Below are 20,234 nucleotides of genomic sequence, written 5' to 3' on the forward strand. Positions count from 1 at the left end.
GCTTCCCCTGGGGAAACTAGGCAGTGTTGTGAACCTCTCCGAGCCTTCATAATCTAGCAGGCCCTTCAAGGATGGAGTAAATTAGCTTTGCGCAGATAGATCACCGACCAGTTTCTTGCCTCTCTTACCTCCAATGGTCTTGGAAGATGCCTTGTCGATTCCTGCCTGGATTGGTCCAAAGAAAGGGTTTTCAGGAATTTCGGAAGAACATCACTTCGGCCGGAGCAATATTAGAGAACACGAAAAGGTGATTCGGCATAGGACTTGCCATGCATAGACCTCTCGTATCATCTGCACAAAACGTTGGAACCACTACTTGTCTTTTCACTTTTTGCCTCCTTTTGATCGAGTGGAGAGAGATTTAACCAAAAAAAAAAAGAAAAAAACTGAAAAGGCCATTGAATATCTCGGAAGCACTTCAAGGTCTCACTGAATTCTCATGACAGCGACAAATATCAGAAGATTCAGAACCAGAAATGGAGAAGAGAAGTTAAAAAAAGAATGAAATTCCGTTGCCGGGACTTGAACCCGGGTCTCTCGGGTGAGAGCCGAGTATCCTAACCAACTAGACTACAACGGATTTTGTGTTACACGTACAGATGTATATACTTTAATGTAAGTGTTAGGATGAGAGCGTTTCGATTGACACGAGGATTTCGAATCGAAAAGGCCAAATACGATTTTTGGCTTCATTTCTGCTTGCACTGTGGCAAAAAAAAAACAGAGAAAGAAAATACAAATGAGTGTCGGTCCCCCCGGGCGAAAACGACGTTTCTGGCAACTTTCATGTTCTTTTCTCGCTTCCACTGTCGAGAACATCTTCTTCCCCTGCGCATATGTTTTCTGCATGTGATTCGCCGGTGTTGAGCACGGAGTGCGAACGATGCTCCTTCCGAGAGGCCGATGAATTGCAGATCACCATGGCACCCGCGGACGTAGTGGAAAGGCCGACAGCCTCTCGCGCTCGAAACATGAAAGCATCGATAAACTAAGGAGAAGATAGTGCCGACACGTGCGTGCGTGTCGTTATCGGGTTTTATAAAGGAATCAAAATGGCTCCGTTAGAGGAAAAAAAAAGCGGTCGATTCATGCTACGAATCGATGGTCCTTACTACATATGGCCGTTGGTGGCCTTCGAATCTAACATGGCTACGTGTGGAATGGACGAACCGAACTGTCGATGCATTGCACGCGTATCGTGTTAACAAGGTAAAGTCTTACCTCCAGTCATCCGAGACGTCACGTCCCGCTCCGGCATTATTAAAATCCTTAACCACGTCCCATAATTGATCTCAGCATCTCATCCTGACGTACCCGTCGCCGTCGGTCTTCACGGGGATTCACATGGGGGCAAACTTTCCTAAAATTTTCAAGTGAGAATTGATTGTATTTGTTAACCACGATACCGTCCATGATTTGAATAACATATATATAAATAAATTATTTAAGATTACGACTTTAAGGACTGCACCGAGGTTGACTTTCGACCCATTTAAGAAGGAGCCGCGAAAGTGCGAAGAAAATTCGTTAGCGGGGGCGATGGGGATACCTAATCGCGATTTGGAGTTTCTTAAGATGCCACCGCCGGATAGTAATTACGCGATGAGGCCGAGGGCAAAAGAGGGACTTCGCGTGCGTAGCGACCGGTTCACCTGTCGCCCGTCCCATGCATGCGCCGACCCCCAGCCACCCACCCCGAAAAAAAAAAAACACGAAGATGCCGGAGAATCCCAGCTGGTCTTCACGCTGTCCCACCTCCTCCACACACGTGTCCTCCAGCCGGTGGTTGTCGTAAATGTTGGCCCCACGCCTTTTTCAAACCGAAATACTAGAAATAAAAGTCGGGAGGTATTAAGATTGTTTAAACTAAATCACGTTTAATTAAAAAAAAATGAAATATGCACATTCACGTATTTTTCCAATCTTAGTATTTCTAGTTCTACTAAAGCAAAATTTGGCTGGATTCAATTGATCAGACTAAGAGAATTAATTACGAATCCAACATTTATTACCGAAAAAAAAAATTCCAGTATTAAACACTCATGAAGCTGGTGCACAACGTAACGAAAGATTTTTGCTAGGACATAGGGGGATCATTTCCGATGTTATTTACATCATTATTGGTCATGAAATTCCAACCTTAAAGAAGAGTGTACAACAGGCTTGACACTTTTGACCGAAAGGTGAGGTGAGATGTCCTTTTTTTTTTTTTATAGGTTTAGGACATCAAAGGGGGAACGTCAAGTATTAACAACTCATAGCCCCAACAACCGCAACGCTTACCAGCCGGCAATTTGTTGAGGTAGTTGCGCTTCCCTTCCCCCACATGGTAAAAAAGAAAGAAAAAAAACACAACTTTCTTTAGTAATAGCTTGAAAAAAGGGATGCAATTGAATAGTTGGTGATCAGAATCTTGGGATCGGAAGCACCGTATTGCACTAACAAGAACAAAAGGACAAAAATTATTCCCAAACAAAACTGATTCGGGAACCGACTAGCGCTGACGGAACTTTACCTCCATAATTAGGGAATCGCGTATTCGTCCCGAGACAATCTTTAACGGATTATTTAATTTAAGAAGAAACCCATATTGAAGACGGATGCTGCGGCCCGGCATTCATGGGAAGCATGACTTAGTATTAACAAAATTGTGGTCCTAGTGGAACCTAAATTTCGAGCATATGGTCTTGGCGGAACAGAAAAAAAGTCGAACTACAGGGGCAGGACGGTAAATTAGGCAAGGAAAGGTGAGGCAGTAGTTGAGTGATGTACTGTTCCAAACGAACCTGTAACCACTAAATTAACCCGGTCGCTGTCCGAGTCCTGACCTCATATTAATACGATGGAGAGACTCCGAACCATCATTGTTTTCTCCCAAAACACTCTCTTCTCATTGGAAATTCTCTCTCTCTCTCTCTCTCTCTCTCTCTCTTCCCTGGTTCAATTCCCTCTCTGCACTCAGGAAAAAAAAAAAGGAAAGGAAAAAGTTCAAAGCTTGTCCGACAATGAAGAAGTCGGGATTGTTTGCAGTCTCTGCGGCTGCTGCTTCTGCCACTGTCATCTCTTCTTCTTCTTCTTTGAACTTCTCGTGCACTTCCAAGCTTCAGTTTTCAAACCAGGTATGCCTTTCGTTTGACGGCCCAGAAAGTGGGTGCTTGGTTCTTGAAAAAAGCTTCCGTTCTTTTGACTCTCTGGTGATGTCATGCCGAAAGGAGCAAAGTTTCTTCACTCACAGACGGCAAAAATGGATTTTTGCTGAGTGAATTTTGGTCTTTCTGGTTCCGGTCAGGATTGATCTTGGTCATTCGGTTCATTGATTTTTACCGCTCCACTTGCAGGAACGTGTCTCGAGCACCGAACAAGCTGCTGCTTCTTCGCAAAACTCGGGCTCAGCAGATAAGTTTGCGCCGAGGTTCGACGGCCTGCGCTTCATCGAAACGCTGGTTACCGCTCACAGATGACTCCCATTAGGTTCACATCCTTCGACTTTCATCTGTAGATAATTTACCCGAATTCTTGCAGGGTGGCAACACTGAAATTGCAGCTTTTAATTGCGTTTCTCATTTCGAAAGAGAAGGAAAGCTGTAGTTCTTAGTTTTATTTGGCCTATTGGGTGTTGAAGTATTTTTCTTGTAAGGACAACTTGTTAATGGTATGATTCCAAGTTTTCATTGTCAAGAGCTCATGATCTCCCCCATTATGCTTCTTACCGTGTCAAAGTCTTCGACTGTAACTTATGGTAAGCGCACAGTTTCGCGGAGAGATCCCCGTTCTAACCAATTAAGAATGACTCCCACGGCCAATGCGCGACACTTGGAGATTACCGTTTCATCTTCAAGAACTTAGAATTAGGAATGAATTGAAAGACACAAATTTGATTTAGGAATCGAAGCCAAGGTCGGTGCCAGTACCATTGATCAAAGCAAGAACCAAGTCGGAGCTCTTGCCATCGATCCAAACAACCGACCAGCCAGCTTCCACGCTTTGCTGGATCATGAACATTCACCCACCATTCTTCGTTTCTTTATCGTTTGTGCCTTTCCCATTCCCCACTGTGCGTGCATCTTGAGCTCAGATCTTTACAACTCCAGCTCAGCAAGAGCTGCATCAGCAAATAACTGCAATAATGAGAGAGCAACCAATATTTTTCTGTGGACAAGCTCAAGAACTTGGTGGGCAACTTCCGTGTAGGACAGATGGATCTTCCATTCCCACCTTCAATTGTTTATGCTAGAAAACATGACACACTCCATCAAAAGCAATGACTCTGCACATAAAGATACTAAACCCTGTGGACGAACTGTTCAAATTGAAGTGTCTCTCTTCAACTTTTGTCCAACTGCTTTGTCCATATGTGCCAACAAGTGTTGGAAGTCATAGAAACAAGCCAGCTGCGCACATGATTCATGCCAGCAAGAAATTGGGTATTTTAATTATGTTAAGTTCAACGAAGAACTGGGATACAATAAAAGAAAAAGGGCTCCTTTTGTTGCAAAGCATAGTGGGTCTTGACTTGGCCAAGATATTCAACCGCCGCCAAAGAAAAAAATTGTTCATCCTCACAGCCTAATGAAACGGTTTCAGGAGGCACCCATACATTCAAAGAATGTCACGTGCGACGTGAAGTTGGAAATACGAGGTACTCGGCAAAACATTTTGAGTTACAAACAAAAAGAGGGAAACAAAGCCATCTGCAATCGTCCCTGTGAAACAATGGAACTACAATCTGCAGAGGCTATGCACAGTCGCATTATCTAGCCATAATTTAAGACATCTCTTATAAAAGAATAGCAGCTCTCTATGGCATTGGGGAGGAAAAGCCACAACATCCGCACAAAGTATATAAGCCCGCAGGACGATACCTTCACATTTTCTTTACAAAGGCAATTTACTTCAGAAAAACTGAAGCAGAAGCGCAACAAACCCACCCAAGAACATCAACGACAAAGACTGTTTTGCCACTAACATGCCTCCGCTCGCATGGAGAGACTCTTTATCAGTTGGAGGTGCTGTTGCTGGTGCTACCGTGCTACAATCAAGACCTTCTTTCCCTTCTTTGCATTCATTAGCAAAGAGTCCTGGAGGGTATTTTCCGTAAAGGTTAATGTAGCTGAACATGGTGGAAGCACAATCAGTTGTGAGGTCATTTATTTGATCGACGAAGGGACACGCGAATTCTTTGAAAGCTCCACAGCAGAGCTTGGCTGTGTATTGGGGTCCCTTGCACTGGCTCGTGAGGATTGTGTAGTTCTGGTTCTCGAAGTCTACAGAGCAACCTTTGAGCCAAAAAAAAAAAAAAAGATCAAGGAGATTGAGGTTTAGAAATACTGCCCATTCACAGAAAACTCATATAAGCTGCCATTTGTCTTCTAGCTATAAAACGCAAGTTCCATCAACTACCAAGTACAAAAAGGGACATGTACCAAATGCAAAGGTTTCGCACATCTCTTCAACACAAACACGCGGGATAGAATTTAGGCATAGATGGAAGGCGATGAGATTCTACAGCATCATAAACTGAGGCATGGAACATTATACTGCAACTGTCAAATAACTCCATTGTGACTTGAAGAAAAGTAGTGTTCAATAATCTTCCAATAGAATTCGCCAAAGAGACATTTTAGCAGCATCATTCAGAAAATCTAGAAAGCTCTAATCACATTAGCAAAATCTCAGTGAAACGACACTTAATAGCAACTTTAAAAAGCTAATTTTGGATTACTCTCTTCAGTTCTCTCTCTCTCTCACTCTCTCTATAGACAGATATCTATATACACAAACACATATGTTAAGGTTACAAAGTAAAGCAGACTCATACCTCATAATGAAAAATCACAAAGAGGATTACTAATTGCAAGCACATTGATATATCTAAATCAACGATATTCCATGGAAAGTTTTGTGCTTCTCTTTCTTTCCCGAGAAAAATTCTCGAGCTATTGAAGATCATCATGGAAATATTAACTCTATATAACCTTATTTATAGGTGTGGAACTCAACCATACCTAAACAGCTTGTTCAGCTTCCTATTAGCTTCTTCTCAGAAAGCCAAAACCAAGTAATAGCCAAAGTTGTTTAGTGCCTGCTCTCTGAAAAGTCTACTTTGTTTCAGGCTATATTACTTCTTCTGTGTCTCTTTACATGTCTAACTTCTCATGTTCGACATAGGAGCAATGAAAAGTAGGCTGAAAATATCTAGGACTCAGGAAACTTGATGGTGATAGGGTAATGTTGCAAACAATTATACAACAACAAGTAGAGAGAGCTTATTGCTCAAGGGGCACAAGGAGAAAACTCACTGATGTGATGGAACAATTATAAAGATAAATTCACGCCATTACCAACTTATCTACGCAAGTATGGTGTTGAAAAGGTGCATGCTTCATTAAAATATTACCTAATTCCCTCTTCCTAAGACTGAAATAAGCATAAAATGTGCTCAGCCTCCAGAAAGCAACTGGTATTCTTGGGCTCAAAAGGGAGGAAGAAGATGGGTATAACAATTGCATATGTCCAGCAGCACTTGCTTGTTGCTCATAGAAATAGCTTCAGAATCTAATTACTAATCACATCCAGCCTCAATTTGGAAAAATTTAGTTGCAGTGCAAGGTCTATGGCCAAAACCACTAATGAGCACACCTATGACCTTAATGTATGTTGAATTTCCTAACATCCCAGAAACTACAAACTTCGTAATTTTCGTCAGACAAGAGACAACAAGCCATCAACAATTCGAAGAAACAGAAAACCTTCGACGGAAGGAACAGATCGTGCAATTGGTAAAACAAGGAAATCAAAGAAAAAGAAACCATAACGAGCATGCAGGAAAATCTTTACTCTTTTTGGCCTGAAGAAGGCTACGGCCACCAGCTTCCCGAGATTCAAAGATGCCATCTGAAAATGAAAGGCAAGAATCGTCAAGAAAACCAAAGGAATGAGAGACTAAGCGGGCGAAGAGAAACAATGAAAAGGCCCATAATTTTTTTTTTCTCGAGCAACAAAAACATCAAGAATGCGAACATGACCATGAATGAAAGAGGAAGATGCCAAGCCGATGAACAGGAAGAACAGAAGGCAACCGCAGGAAAACGGGTTGGGGGCCATTGCAAGGCTTTCTTCTGTGTGTTCTTGCCGGGACTCGCCGGAGATCAATCTTGAATCGAGTCGATCGACCTCCAAGAACAAATGGGTCCTCTCCTTCCTTTCAACGGTTTCTCTTTTTCTTGAAACGAGCTCGTTTCGAACAGGGTGTTGCTAATTTTAGCTCAGGGAGAAAGAGACAGCGAGCGAGCGAGCACGACAGGAAGAGAGAGAGAGAGAGAGAGAGAGAGAAGCCGCGTTTTGTCAGGCTGTCAAATGATGAGGGAGATGGGCAGAGAGGTCTTGACGTCGCACCTTAATCGATGATGCCTCAGTCCGATTGAACAGATTTTTGCCTTTTTATATCTTTATCTAATTTGCATGTTATGACCAAGGTCACTATTATCCAAAACCTCAAAAAAGAACATCACAACGTAATATTGATCGTTTTCTCATATAAAAGATTAGACTTTGAGGAAAAATAGGAAATTTCTATGCTCTATTTTTAAGAAATATAAACAAACAGGCCCTTGATGGTTTTAATCTCCACCGGTCAACTGTCGACGATAAAGTGTGCTGTCTAATTAATCCTCTGACCATTTGGCCAAGCGATCCTCTGTTGGTTGACCCAGTCCCTTGACAACAAAATGACACTGAATCCACTAATCTCGCCCGCCCGCCCGGCCACACACCTGACGATCCATGTTTTTTTGTGATAGCCACTTAGCTCAAATCTCGAAAAAGATCCAACATGGAAGAAGTCAGTGCAATGAAATTGGCCAACATACTCTGATTTTCCGTCCCACAACCAATGAACATAGTCATCCAGCTGGGAATAATTAGATGGAGAACTGCAGAGTGACAACTGAGGGAGGTGTTGAGATCGCCAACCCCATCAAAATTATAAAAGCAACATCCAACCTTTATCTCACTTCAATATGTGTTTCCCGTGTTGGATCTTCGTAGGAGACGGTGCATCTCACCAAATGAGGGAACGATGCCAAGCAAAACCCCCTTGGCCAATTTCATAATCAAGCAGCTCTCAGGAGGAGACGGAAATTTTTTTTTTTTTTTTTTTTTGGGGGGTGGGGGGAGCTGTGTGGAGGGGTGGGTGGGGGAGGGAAATGGTGTTTAGAGACAGAAGATTCTTTAAGGTTTGTAAAATTGATTTACAAAGTGATGTGTCAGACTATGATTGGCTCTTGAATATGAATCACTTGTTTAGAGTGCCACTCGCGGTATGACACATCACTTAGAATACCAATTTTATAAACCAGTTTAGTAAGTCTAGCATTTCTCTTATCGTAATAAAAACGATGCAAGCACAAGAAGGTGACAAAGAATTGAAATAGAGGTGTACCACAGCTTGAATTGGATGGCAAACAAATACGAGCCCTTTAGGCCTTTCAGGCCGACATGACAACAGGGAAGGTGGCTTTAAGCACAACAACCATGAGACTATCCAGAGTACAAATAGAACCAAAGAACCAGAACATTACTCATGACAACATCTTAAAGCCAAAATCGACATGCTTTTTCCAGAAAATCCCTATTTCATACGTTTGACAAAGTATATGGTTGTGAGTGCTGGGCCCTGGCATAACTTGGTCTAAAACATGACTATAGCATGCTGACATGAGTAGTCAGCCTATGGATCCACAATCAGGACAGAAGAAAATTTCATTCAGTAATATGCAAAAGACATGTTCAATCTATGTTCCTTGCCTTTTAAGTTTCCAAACATGAGTCAAACATGAGATTACCTCATGAGTTTGAAGCTTCCTCCCGTTACTCCATGATTACTTGTTAGTTGGATACTAGCAGATATTAATGGTGTGCCTCACTTTACGGGTGATGGACCTGCCCATTCGAAGGCGTCGAGCTGTGAGTGCTTCTAACAACACTTGCAAGGCATATTCCACTGATTCAGCCTGCTTATCCAAACTGTAGGAGCTAAACTCTGTTATCGCTTGTAGCTCCGACATGAGGCCAATGGCTGCAGCAGCTGTGCAGGTGCGATCCCATGAAGGCTGTGGCCTAAAATCAGACAGAAGTGATTGAGCTTAAGAGCGGTTTTAGGTGCTCTAAGATGAAGAGGAGAGAAAGTTCAAGGTTTTTATGGAGGAATCCTACAAGCAGCAGAAAGAATCAAGAGAAGGGAAGTTCTAGCCGTTCATATCACCTGAGCTTGTGCATTGCAGATGCACCAGTAGCGAGAGATATACAAGGAAGATCGTCTTCCCCCCAAACCATCTTTGCTTGCTCCTTCAGGTTCGAAAATATAAGTTCATGTCAGAATAAACTCATTAATCGCGACCAAGCATCAACTGCTAGGTTGTCTCGATAATGCAAAACTGTAAATCCTGTTCAAAGGGTCAAAGCCGACAGCACTGACTACCCATAGGTGACAAAGACATATTACTACATGGCGAGAAGTATGCTTTGTTGAGTGTCAACCATAAATCAGAGGAGATAAAATGGATCTGCCACCCAGTATAACCTTTAAACGCCGGAACATTGCAGCAGAATTACTCCATGTACCATCAATTAGAACAAAATTCAAAATTCCATCTTCATTTCTCTCAGCAATGGAAGCCTGGAGAAGATATAAAAGAGGAATTTACATCTGAAGCTATTGTAATCAAGAGACAAGGACAACAAGAAAGAAATAAAGATTCGTGTATTGCTACTGGCACAAGATGGCCATGTCAATTTTGAAGAAGCACTACCCTCTGTGACTGGAATTTTGCCCTGCTGAATGTCTCCTGTACAGATTCAGTCAGTGCACTCTTATTGGGATAGAGGCACCAAACCTTACTCTTCCCTGATATTAATAATATTACATGTCAGGTCCCAAGGATACAACAAAATGAAATATAATGACTCAAAGATCTCTAATATCTAAATCTAAAGCAACAGCAAATAGCCTATTTGCCTCTCTCCCGATATATAAAGACTCTCTCAAACTGAAAACCAGTTTATTTCACCCAAAAAGGCAAACACAAAGGTTGAAGGGAGGCTTGGATTGTAAAACGGAAGTGCATTTCCAATATGAACTTGACTCCGATCAACTCAAGAAACTTATTAAACTCGCAATATTTCCAAACATTGACCCTTCAAGATTTTCAGGTTGCTGCAATACTGCACTGAGAAACCTGCGAAGCGATAAGTCACAAGAGATAGAAATTGATGGAACCTGCGAGTCTGAAAGTATTCCACATGATCTCTTCGTCTTCAGCAATTCCAAAGAGGCACAAAGTTGCTGCTTCGACTCCAAACAATTGCCATAGCAACTTCCCAGTGTTGTTTTGTCTCAGAAAGTCCTGTAAAAGGACTAGACACGCTAACAGAGGCCGACGCATCAATGTATATGTATGATATACCATAAATGACGAAGGATTAATACCTTGGGATGCATATACACCCAGAAACGCATACCATGCCACATAGAACAGGGAAGTACTTTAGAACACATACAATCGTCCATAGGAAGCCAGCACTGCAAAACAATGGGACAGCAAATTGTAACATATCTCAAGATGGAACATATTTGATGCATTGGTAGAGGGAAGAAAAATGTTATTATGGAGAAGACCTATCCTTGCAAAGTAGCCTAGTACCTTTTGGCAAAGATAATTCCTGCTTCCAAGCAAACGGCATGCTATTTGTCGGGCAGCAAAGAATTGAAGTTTTTTCTCAGAGTCACCTAAAGCCTGATATTTTGCTCTGTGCTTCTTGTCCTCTTCCACTTTGAACTCGCCCTGAAGAACAAGTAATATTGACGAAGCGAATGCATAGCAATTAGAGACACTGATTCTCAATCCAAACTATTAAAGTAGCAGAATTTCATCGTTTAGTTTGGAAAAACCATCACATTAGAGCTCGCACGCATGCTTTTGTTATAACATTTGTTTTTTTTTTTTTTTTTTCAGTCTTGAAGAGCAATAGTCTCAGCATGATTTCAAGAGCATCCCCAGACGCGTGTAGACATCGGAAGGAGACTGATCTTCTTATGCAGTTCCAAACGTCCTGAGCTTCACCAAACTCTAAAACCTCCCCTAGTCACTTCTTTCATTAGAATAAAAATCTATTCTACGTAAAGGCACAACGCAAGACCAATCGCATCCTTGTCTTATATAGCTGAACGGCCAAGCTTCCCATAAACACAAGCATTAGAGTGACAGCAACATCAGTGAGATTGTTCCCAGGAAGACTCGCACAAAACTTCCTACTTTCCAATTGCTTATACTGAGAAACCACAAGCGGTGTCAAATTCAGCCAAGTCTACCGTAACAGATAAAGAGGGCAAACAAGTCCAACACGCCCCGTGAAGACCCAATTAATTAATCAGTCAAGAATCACGAAAGAGTCCGTCGACAAGCAACAGAGTATACCTGGAGTTTACCACCAGTGCCACCAAAACTCATGGGGGCGTCCGCGTCTTCCTCCAAGAGTTTCAGGTCCTCGATGACTTCGGTGACCATGGTGGGCACTGGGGACACGCATCCCCATCCCCGCCATTCTTGCAGCGAGATGGGACCGTCCTCTGCGGCTTCGCCGCTCACGTGGACTTGCCTCGGAGGCGCGCGAGAGGCGGAGCTCGAAAGGGTATTGCCATCGCCAGGGAAGGTTCTGGCTTTAGCATCCATGCGGCTCTCGACGAAGCAGAAGAATGTGCAATGTGCGGTTGCAGAGGATGGGCATCTGAGCGGAAAGGTTCTCCAAGGACGAAGCATTCTTCTCTTTTTTCAGGTCTCCTCTGCAGCATATATATTTTAATTTAGAGGTCGGTCCGTTCATTTCAGTGAGGCGAATTGGGAGTAATTCTGCCGAGCGCTGAGATGAATTAGGTCGCCCCGAGTTACTGTTTTACCGCCGAAAATAACCTCCAGGTAAAAATGTCGTGAAAAAAAATTCTACAAAGCAAGGACTTACATTCAAATATGCACTTTTCTCTTTTTGGATTAGTGACACATAATTTGCCGTGTGAGTGTGCTGTGCCTTGGTGCTTGCTAGGAACCGAGCTGTATGTGTTTATCAATCGGGTTCTACTGCGTTAATGGTTAGGATCGGTTTTTCCGAAAATTCGAACTGTTATGGTGAACGGCAAAGACAATCATGGTGTCGACGGCAATGGAAGCAACCATCCCACTGGAGAAGATCGGCGGACACGAGACTCGTCGGCGATCTTTTGTCGTCTCGAGACATCTCAACAGACCGTGGAAAATGATTTACAGACTTTAAATGGCTCGATTCGAGGAAAAACTCGAAAGCGGGCTAATGAAGTGGCACGGTATCCAAATAATAGCAGCCAAACGATCGAACAACCCGTTTAAGTGGGAATTTCAGAATAATTTATGATCCAATTTATGGAAATTTTTTCCTTTTTTTTTTTTATCGAAAGAAAGAACTTCATTTCATATCAAAGAGAGGTACATCACTTCAAAATTAAAAAAAAAAATCCACAAAACAAGTAAATCTGAGAAGTAAATCAAATTGGTACAATCCGCAGAAACTCGCTCAGCGGATAATGAAAATCTCACAAAATGTTAGACTTGCCCCAAATTTATCCGGGCCAAATTTCTTTTTTTCCATGTCACTTGTCGAGACCGAATGATCACCCATGGTTCAACTCGCGACAAATTCAGACTTAATCAAGTGACTTATCGGGTGCAGTTTTCTTTGAGTCCAATAGGTTGGTCCTGCCTAATTGAAGGATCACTTGCCAAGACGGAATAGTCATCCGTGGTTCGACTCGGGACCAATTTGAGCTTAGCCAAGTTTGCAAATTACCTAGCTAAGCCTATTTTCTGGCCGTTCTTCAGGTCGAGGAAAATCGGTCCAAACCGTGCCGAACCGGTCTGGTTTTCCGGGTTGCTGGCCATTTTGAACACCTCGACGGCTGAGCGACAAACTACAACAATGGCAACTTCCGCCCATTCGAGTCCATCTAACTTTCCTTGTTTCCGTCAACCTCCCATGCTTCACTGTCTTGTCTTTCTTCTTCTTCGCCGCCTTCCATCTCCAGGTCTCCACCGAAATATCTCCTCTTCTCCATCTCCATCTCCATCTCCATCTCCCTCCTCAGTCTTTCCTTCACCAGCTCATACAGTTACACACCGCTCAGCTAACTTTCTCGTATCCCTCGTTCCGTTGCCCCACATCCCCATATATAGTCGCACTCCCTCGTGGGGATATCTCGCTCTGTAGGTGAAACGATCATTCTCATGTCTTCGATGGCGGCTATGCACGAGTCGGTCGCTCTCTCCTCGCCTAACGTTCGCCCTTCCCTCCGCCGCCCGGCGGCAATGGCGTCGTCTCCCGCGGCGATTTCCCTTCCCTCGCGGCGGAAAGCCGGCGCCTTGCCGGGATTCGTGGGGTTGAAGATTCAGTCGCGATCGCTGGCTTCGTCGAATTCGAAGAGCTCGAGAGCTTCTTGCTGCTCTCGAAATGGACGGATTGTGTGCGAAGCTCAGGGCACTGCTCTCGACCGTGAGTTTTTTTTTTTTTTTCTCTTCCTTCTTTTGTGTTTGGTTGATCGTCGAATTTGGCGAGGAGTTTTGCCGAAATAGTTCGTCATGCACTCGCGAATTTAGAACTACAAAACGATGTGGTTTAGATTGTGCAGATTGATGGGGACTTTTTATTTTCCTTCATAGTGGATATCGAAGTGAAGTTCTATCTATATATATATATTCTCTAACTTCTGAAGTTTCCGATATGTTGGAGTATTCGGGAGGTTATATGCTTAGAGTCTTTTCTCACTCTATGCTTAGAGAGAGAGAGTATGCAGTTAAGTCTAGATAACAAAAAATTGACAAGTGATAGAAATGCCATATGTTTTATAGTTTGGTCGTTTCGTCATCAAAATATAATCGTTTTAAGGATCCGTTTGTTTGAAAGCGAACTATTTCCAGAAAATTGTTTTTCCGACTTTTCAGTGTTTTGATGCCGGAAAACTAATTGATCTACAGAAAACGTTTATCATGAGCTGAAAACAGCAAGTTTAGATTGAGGGAAAACGGCTTCCCCTTCTGGCAAGAAGGAAATCACTTTCCTAAGCCACCAAACAAATGAAAACCGATCATTTTCCTTAAAAATGATTTTCATGGAAAATATTTTCTTTTATCATGAAGTTTTCAATAAAACAAATGCACCTAAGTTCGCATTTGAGTGGGAGACTTGAGAAAATGGCAAAGAGACCTGTGTCTATGCTAATATCCTGCACTAAGGTTAGCGGGAATGTAAGCAAATTTAATTACACAAATCCTGCTGCAGATTGACTTTTTCTGATAGTCTACATGTTGTTCGACTCTATACTTTTTACCTAGCACTGAATTGTTGTGGAAAGTTTTGGAATTGCTTATGTATGATTTAGAGAATTACCCTTGACCTGCACTATCATGTAGTGTATGATCTGATGTAAGCAGAATAGATCGATTTCTTGGATTTGTGTACTTCTTTTTAGAGCCTATAGCTCAGTTCGCATCCATTGAGAACTGAGCTAGAGAAACTCCAATAGTTCTTTCTCCTCGAAAGTGTTCTTGCTGGGAGCTAGAGAAACTCCAATAGTTGACGCAACGGCTTATTTGGATTGCGTTGGAATATCAGCTTATCGCTGGCATATGCTAATAAACATGTTTTGCTTGGGTAGCACTTTGAAAAATGTAATTTCATGCTCAAGTTTGACATTTGGACTAGCAGTCTTGCGGAGAATTTGGATTAGTCAGCACCTTCGTTCAAGACTCATTTACTTTGCTCCCAGAACCTCAAATTATCTTAAGATCTCCTCTAAATGCTCTTTTTCATTTCAAAGTTTCCCAGATTCTGCACAATGGGAAGATGACTAGAGTATCAACAATGGGATGCATTTGCTTTGATACTAATCGCTTCTATGTTTGGCATTATCACGAAATGATGCCATCTTCTTTCAAACGCATTACCCCAGAAATCTGTATATATGTAATGCATGAATACTGATCTTCATGACTTGGATCAATGAATATGCTAGCAGACTGGCTAATGATCATCATTAAGTTAATGTTTGACGAGGGAAGAATGTCCCTGTGCACTTGGAACACCTTTTACCTGCTTGAACAGTGAATTTTAATCATTGGTCAACTAAATGTTTGTTCATGTGATTGCCCACTCCTATTAGACACGATTTTACATTTAAAGTTTGCTCGTTTTCTTCGGTTCCATCAATGGAAGATGTGCATCTCGAGATCATTAAATCCCATACTTGCCACTAGAAGCACTTGTTGTTAATGCGAATGAGGGTGTTTGGTGACAATTGACGAGTCGTTGATACTCCTGCAAACTTTCTTTAGTTGATATAGGATAGGCTTTCCTCCAAACCTTTTTAGGTTTACCATACGATATACTGCAAGCATCCTGTTTGCTGAGTCTGATTAATTGGTCCCTAAGTATTTTTAAAGAGTGTACCTGGTTTCCATCTCAAAGTATATGACAGTCTTCTATGTTCTAGATTAAGTTTTCTAATTGCTAAAATAGAAGATAAGAAGAATCCCGATTGTTTTAGGTATCCACTTTTACTTTATATGATGGGCATGAGCTCTTTCCAGTCACTCCAGTTAATGTTAAATGTAAATTCACATTCCTTACTGTTTTTGTTAGTTGATGAAGTAATGGAATCGTGAGAGATCAACCTCCTATCTGATCATTATGTCGGCCTAAGCACCTGAAGTTATCAGGCTGCTCTTAAGTCTTGTTTTTTAGCCTTATTTATAGGAATGGAAGTTATGCCCTGAAAATGTGTATCTACTTGTGGATGCATCCTCCTTTTACTTTCTCTGGATTTTATGCTTTCTTCGTTCAAGCATATTCCAATAATTCTTGTCTATGGTTTGGATGGAAGTGACTGACAAAGTCTTAGGTTTTTTTTTGTTTTTTTTGGCTGATGGATGGAGGAAAATTTCCAATCTTCATGTATGTTAGTTTTGGTTGCTCTATCGTTTAAGGTTTGTGTTTTTGGATAAGTCCTTTTGTTGGAATCTACCTTTAAAACCTTTTCTGAGAGTATGCTCTTCAGCTAGATTATTTTCAAGTTTTGGCCTAAATTTGTTGGAAATGCCGGAAGGAGACCTTAGGTTTCTTGGTAGGTTTTGGACTATTGGAACAATAAACTGATCTTTCGACCAGGTACTTCCTTAAGTCGCATACTTGTAGTCAGTAGATTTTGATCCCTGAGCCAGCAATTTCTCTGGTGATCCTCGTCCATGTTCAACTTGTTAATCTAATGCTATTGCGGTGCCGCAATCATTGACCACATTTCCTTTTACAACTTTCTGAAATGTCAAAGTGCTCCATCTTTCTGGGCCTGTGGCTGCTCTGAGGACACTACTGGGTAGTGGGTAGTTCTATGAATGTGGAGTTGTGGACTAGGATATATGAATACATAAGTTTGCAATGGATGCTACTTTAAGTTATTTACTGAATGTAATTGCTGGCTGGCTGGGGTTTTCTGCCCTTCCACTCCTATCACGAGTTTGTGTGATGTCTCTTTTCAAGGAGCGATACTAAGTTCTTGCCCAAATGCGTCGAGATAGTGACTTGGTTCTGTCCTTAATGATGAACAGTAGTTCATGACGAATAGAGTATAAATTCAGGCCTTTATAGTGTGCTCAATTTTCTTTTGAACTTCGGTTGAAAATTATATTGAAATAATTAGATTTCATCTTCAAACATGATCAGACCGAAAATGTTGGACTGACATTAACATTTGTAGTCTGGATAACACGGTAATATGAGAGCAATTAGACATACAATTATATGCTGCAAACAAGCATCTTTTACATTTTTGTCTTCCTCTTTGAGTAATGGGGAAAGGTTTTGTTGTATTTGGTGCATGTGGGCTTGGTTAATAACTTGAAGTAACTTGAAAGAAGGGAAAAAACCAGTAAAGATAGAAGTGGGTTTGCAGTTACCTGAAAAAATAAAAAGTGGATTGGCAAGTTGCTTGTTTCACTTCATTTTCACCTGCACACTTGGCGATGGTGCTAAGATTCTCGAGAGTGAATCATGGTGCTGTCATTAATAATTAAGTGAATTGTGCCATCTTGACATCACCCTAATCCCTCACATATTTACCCCAAAAAAAAAAAAAAAATTCACCCTAATCTAGAAGTCATGTTCGTGGTTGATTCATGGACTAAGATGACACCATTAAAATCATACAGCTGATGCACATGCTGCTCAAAAACCTCATGCAAGTCACACTGGAAGCAATTCTTGATGTAGACACTATCAAAGGGTTGAAAAGCTGGTTAATGGAAAATTAATATATCAGAAGTGGACACATCCCACCCACCTGTTCCTTCATGTTCAAGATACTCTTCTGTAGAAGCACTTATGAATGATGTTGGAAAATAACTTGCCTTGCGTAGATCAACAACTCTTGTGGTATGTATTGATGTAATTAGCTTGTCATTTAGGATACTCTGTTTTTTGTTGGACCACAAAAGCAGGGAAAGACGAATTTTTAAGGGAGTAAACGGAAATATTTGAAATAAGAGAGATTGTGTTATGGAAAGGTAAACTTTTTTATTTTCGTACTTGATGGAAAGTGGAGTGTAGGATTTGTCGTGGCGATTCAGTTCTGCTTCAGTTGGTTTCTTGATTTGTATAATTTGTTCCTCCTGCTTTTCAATACTTCTAGAATTCTACAACTGAGTCTACAAATTGGCGCGATCCTTACTAAAAGGTCAAAGCACTTTATGTTGATGGGCCTTCTGTTTAGAATTTAGTCAAAAGGGTCTGTTGCAACCACACCATTGAATTGCCAAGGATCTTTAAGATTTATTCTAGAAAGAATGGGTCCTAGAAAGTGGACCTACGTTTGTTATATTGTAGTTTAATAAAATTTGCCTCATTTATTCATCAAATTGTTCGGAATTTAGACTCTAGGACAACTTTTTCTTGCTGTTGGCCCCATTGACCCACATTTGACTCCTTAGTAATGCAAGCTTATGCACAGAAAAAGATGGATCTTGTTTCTTGCAGTAGGTGTTCATTTTTATGCTAGCAAGTAATAAATTTGACTCCGATATTAGTTGATGTATACTTAAAAGTTTCAAGTTGCTATTCCTTTTGATGATTATCTAAGGTTTTTCTATTTCCTCTTTTTTGGCCGAACCTGGATCTGCGCTCAATCTATTTTCGTGGAGGATTAATTTCTTTGTTTTATAAATTCGACAAAATAATGTCGCGAGATATAGTAGTTGTCTGAACTTATTAATCTTGCTGCCAGCATTTTCTGGCGCTACCCAGTACTTCAGTACAGGCAAGATGTGAATTTTGAAGAAGCATGAGTGACTTTTTCCCCTAGAATCTTTTATTCCCATTTTGTATGGAAGAGTACATCATCCTTATGAGGATAAGTTTTCTCATCTATATAGTGTTCTTTGATATTGAAATCTTTGAGCTGCATAAACCCTTTTTTCTTCTTTTTTCATAAGAAATTTGAGTTCTTTGCTTAAATTGGTCTGTAGGGTTCTGATCATCTTCAGCCGGTAACTCGTTTGCTTGGCTTCCTGCAGTTCCTCCAGTTACAGATACTACATGGGAGTCACTCGTTCTCAAGGCTGATGGGCCTGTGCTGGTTGAATTTTGGGCCCCATGGTGTGGGCCCTGCCGAATGCTCCATCCGGTGGTGGGAGAACTAGCGGACGAGTACGCTGGGAAGCTCAAGTGCTTCAAGCTTAACACTGACGAGAGCCGTTGGATCGCGACTCGTTATGGAGTCCGGAGCGTACCCACGATCATGATCTTCAGCAACGGCAAGAAGGAAGACGCAGTCATCGGTGCAGTGCCCAAAACTACCCTATCAACCTGCATAGAGAAGTTCTTGTGAAAGCAAACAATAGTGTGTGTGTGTGTAAAAGGTGAATTGGCTACTTTGCAAGATATTTTGGAGAGTTTCCATCTGTCTGTGTTAGTGCTTAACTAGAATTCAATCATGTTTTTCTGTCTGGTGTGGGGAGCAACAAAGAGCCAAGAAAAATAAGAAATTTGACATGATGCCAATGGCTTGGTGGTGGGTACTTTTCAACTGTTCTGAGCATGAATGATACAGCTTTGCCCTTTTGTCAATGTGTCGGTTTGAATTGATGCACATCAGCAGTGACTCTTCCTGGCCCATCCTGCCCAGCTCTTCTAGGGCTTTTGCTTTGCAATTTTCCCCCAATATCTAGAACTTCTATATCTGACCAGCTCTTCTTTAGATCAGATTCATCACGGCCTTCTTAGATTGAGTTGATTTGACGATCACCATTTCAAATTGGACTTTGTAGCTGCGGACACTGAGGAACAGGAACTCATGCCTCATGCTGTGATCCTCATATAGATCCTTCAACATCCTCCAAAATGCGCTGTTCTAAGGGATTCTGCATACTAAGTGGAAAAATTGTCCGTAAAAGGTCATAAACTTATTACACTTTTGTCAATTTAGTGCTAAGTTTTTTTAAATTTTATCAATTAAGTCCTAAACTTTTTCATATTTTGCCAATTGAGTCCGGATGACTAATTTAGCTCGTCGGCCAAATTAAGGGGGAAAAAAACACAAAAAAGAAAAGAAAAGAGAAATAAAAAAATCGAAAAAGATTGTTGAAATTATCCATGTTCACGCCATTCGTCTCATGTATGACTATCTGTGTTCACGTCATCAATTTATAGTCAAAATTGATTAAATGTACTTAATTAGTAAAACGTGAAAAAGTTCAAAATTCAATTGATAAAATTATAAAATTTAAGACTGAATTGATAAAAGTGTGGTAAATTTTAAAACTTTTTGAATAATTTTTCTCAGCACAACCATGATTAGGAAAGCGACTACTTTCGAGTAACTTAGAGGTGGTGGGACAGAATCACTGCGACTTGGAGAGGAATAGAAAATTCTGATGGTGGGATTGATTCATCAGCACTTTTCCCCACTCTAAAATTACCACGACCCATCGTGGGAATTGCCGAATGATGTCGATTCCATCTTGTCGAAACACGTGGAATGGTCGCATGTCGCAACTTTGCAAACTACCCCAAGAGGGAGGAGACGAGGAGGGCACCATGAAGGTCCCCCCCGCCCTTCCAAAACCCCCCCCAAAAAAAAAAAAAATCAATCCAAGGATACGACCCTGCCT

The 20,234-nt window shown here is 41.4% G+C and overlaps 4 protein-coding genes and 1 non-coding gene across 9 annotated transcripts; 2 read left to right on the forward strand and 3 right to left on the reverse strand.

Annotated features, from left to right (window-relative positions):
* Positions 1-507: 507 nt before the first annotated feature.
* On the reverse strand, positions 508-580 carry TRNAE-CUC. Its single transcript has one exon. It is a non-coding gene; the product is annotated as a tRNA-Glu (tRNA).
* A 2,322-nt stretch (positions 581-2,902) lies between these two features.
* On the forward strand, positions 2,903-3,689 carry LOC115752326. The gene is made up of 2 exons (XM_030690471.2): positions 2,903-3,119; positions 3,339-3,689. The coding sequence occupies exons 1-2, from the start codon at positions 3,006-3,008 to the stop codon at positions 3,459-3,461; spliced, it is 237 nt and encodes a 78-aa protein (XP_030546331.1). The 5' UTR covers positions 2,903-3,005; the 3' UTR covers positions 3,462-3,689.
* Positions 3,690-4,600: 911 nt separating this feature from the next.
* LOC115752324 (GPI-anchored protein LLG1-like) lies at positions 4,601-7,368 on the reverse strand. Its single transcript, XM_030690468.2, has 3 exons — positions 7,026-7,368; positions 6,838-6,894; positions 4,601-5,276 (listed from the first exon to the last, which is right to left on the reverse strand). Exons 1-3 carry the CDS (start codon positions 7,102-7,104, stop codon positions 4,894-4,896), a joined length of 519 nt encoding a protein of 172 aa, XP_030546328.1. The 5' UTR covers positions 7,105-7,368; the 3' UTR covers positions 4,601-4,893.
* Positions 7,369-8,418: 1,050 nt separating this feature from the next.
* Positions 8,419-11,897, reverse strand: LOC115752318. Of its 4 annotated transcripts, none has more exons than XR_007196775.1 (9): positions 11,475-11,897; positions 10,701-10,841; positions 10,487-10,579; positions 10,277-10,403; positions 9,810-9,904; positions 9,581-9,676; positions 9,263-9,345; positions 8,844-9,117; positions 8,419-8,629 (listed from the first exon to the last, which is right to left on the reverse strand). XR_007196775.1 is itself a non-coding variant. In XM_030690460.2 (8 exons), the coding sequence occupies exons 1-8, from the start codon at positions 11,814-11,816 to the stop codon at positions 8,898-8,900; spliced, it is 1,197 nt and encodes a 398-aa protein (XP_030546320.1). In that variant the 5' UTR covers positions 11,817-11,897; the 3' UTR covers positions 8,419-8,897. The 4 variants fall into 4 exon arrangements, 2 of the variants coding, with proteins under 2 accessions (XP_030546320.1, XP_030546321.1); XR_004016726.2 differs by having other exon boundaries at positions 8,419-8,728; XM_030690460.2 differs by having other exon boundaries at positions 8,419-9,117.
* A 1,109-nt stretch (positions 11,898-13,006) lies between these two features.
* LOC115752323 (thioredoxin M2, chloroplastic) lies at positions 13,007-19,205 on the forward strand. 2 transcript variants are annotated; one of them, XM_030690466.2, is made up of 2 exons: positions 13,007-13,572; positions 18,639-19,205. In XM_030690466.2, exons 1-2 carry the CDS (start codon positions 13,308-13,310, stop codon positions 18,950-18,952), a joined length of 579 nt encoding a protein of 192 aa, XP_030546326.1. In that variant the 5' UTR covers positions 13,007-13,307; the 3' UTR covers positions 18,953-19,205. The 2 variants fall into 2 exon arrangements, with proteins under 2 accessions (XP_030546326.1, XP_030546327.1); XM_030690467.1 differs by lacking the exon at positions 13,007-13,572 and adding an exon at positions 14,295-14,312.
* Positions 19,206-20,234: the final 1,029 nt, after the last annotated feature.

The sequence above is a fragment of the Rhodamnia argentea genome, chromosome 10 (assembly GCF_020921035.1).
Source record: "Rhodamnia argentea isolate NSW1041297 chromosome 10, ASM2092103v1, whole genome shotgun sequence".
Lineage (NCBI taxonomy): Eukaryota > Viridiplantae > Streptophyta > Magnoliopsida > Myrtales > Myrtaceae > Rhodamnia > Rhodamnia argentea.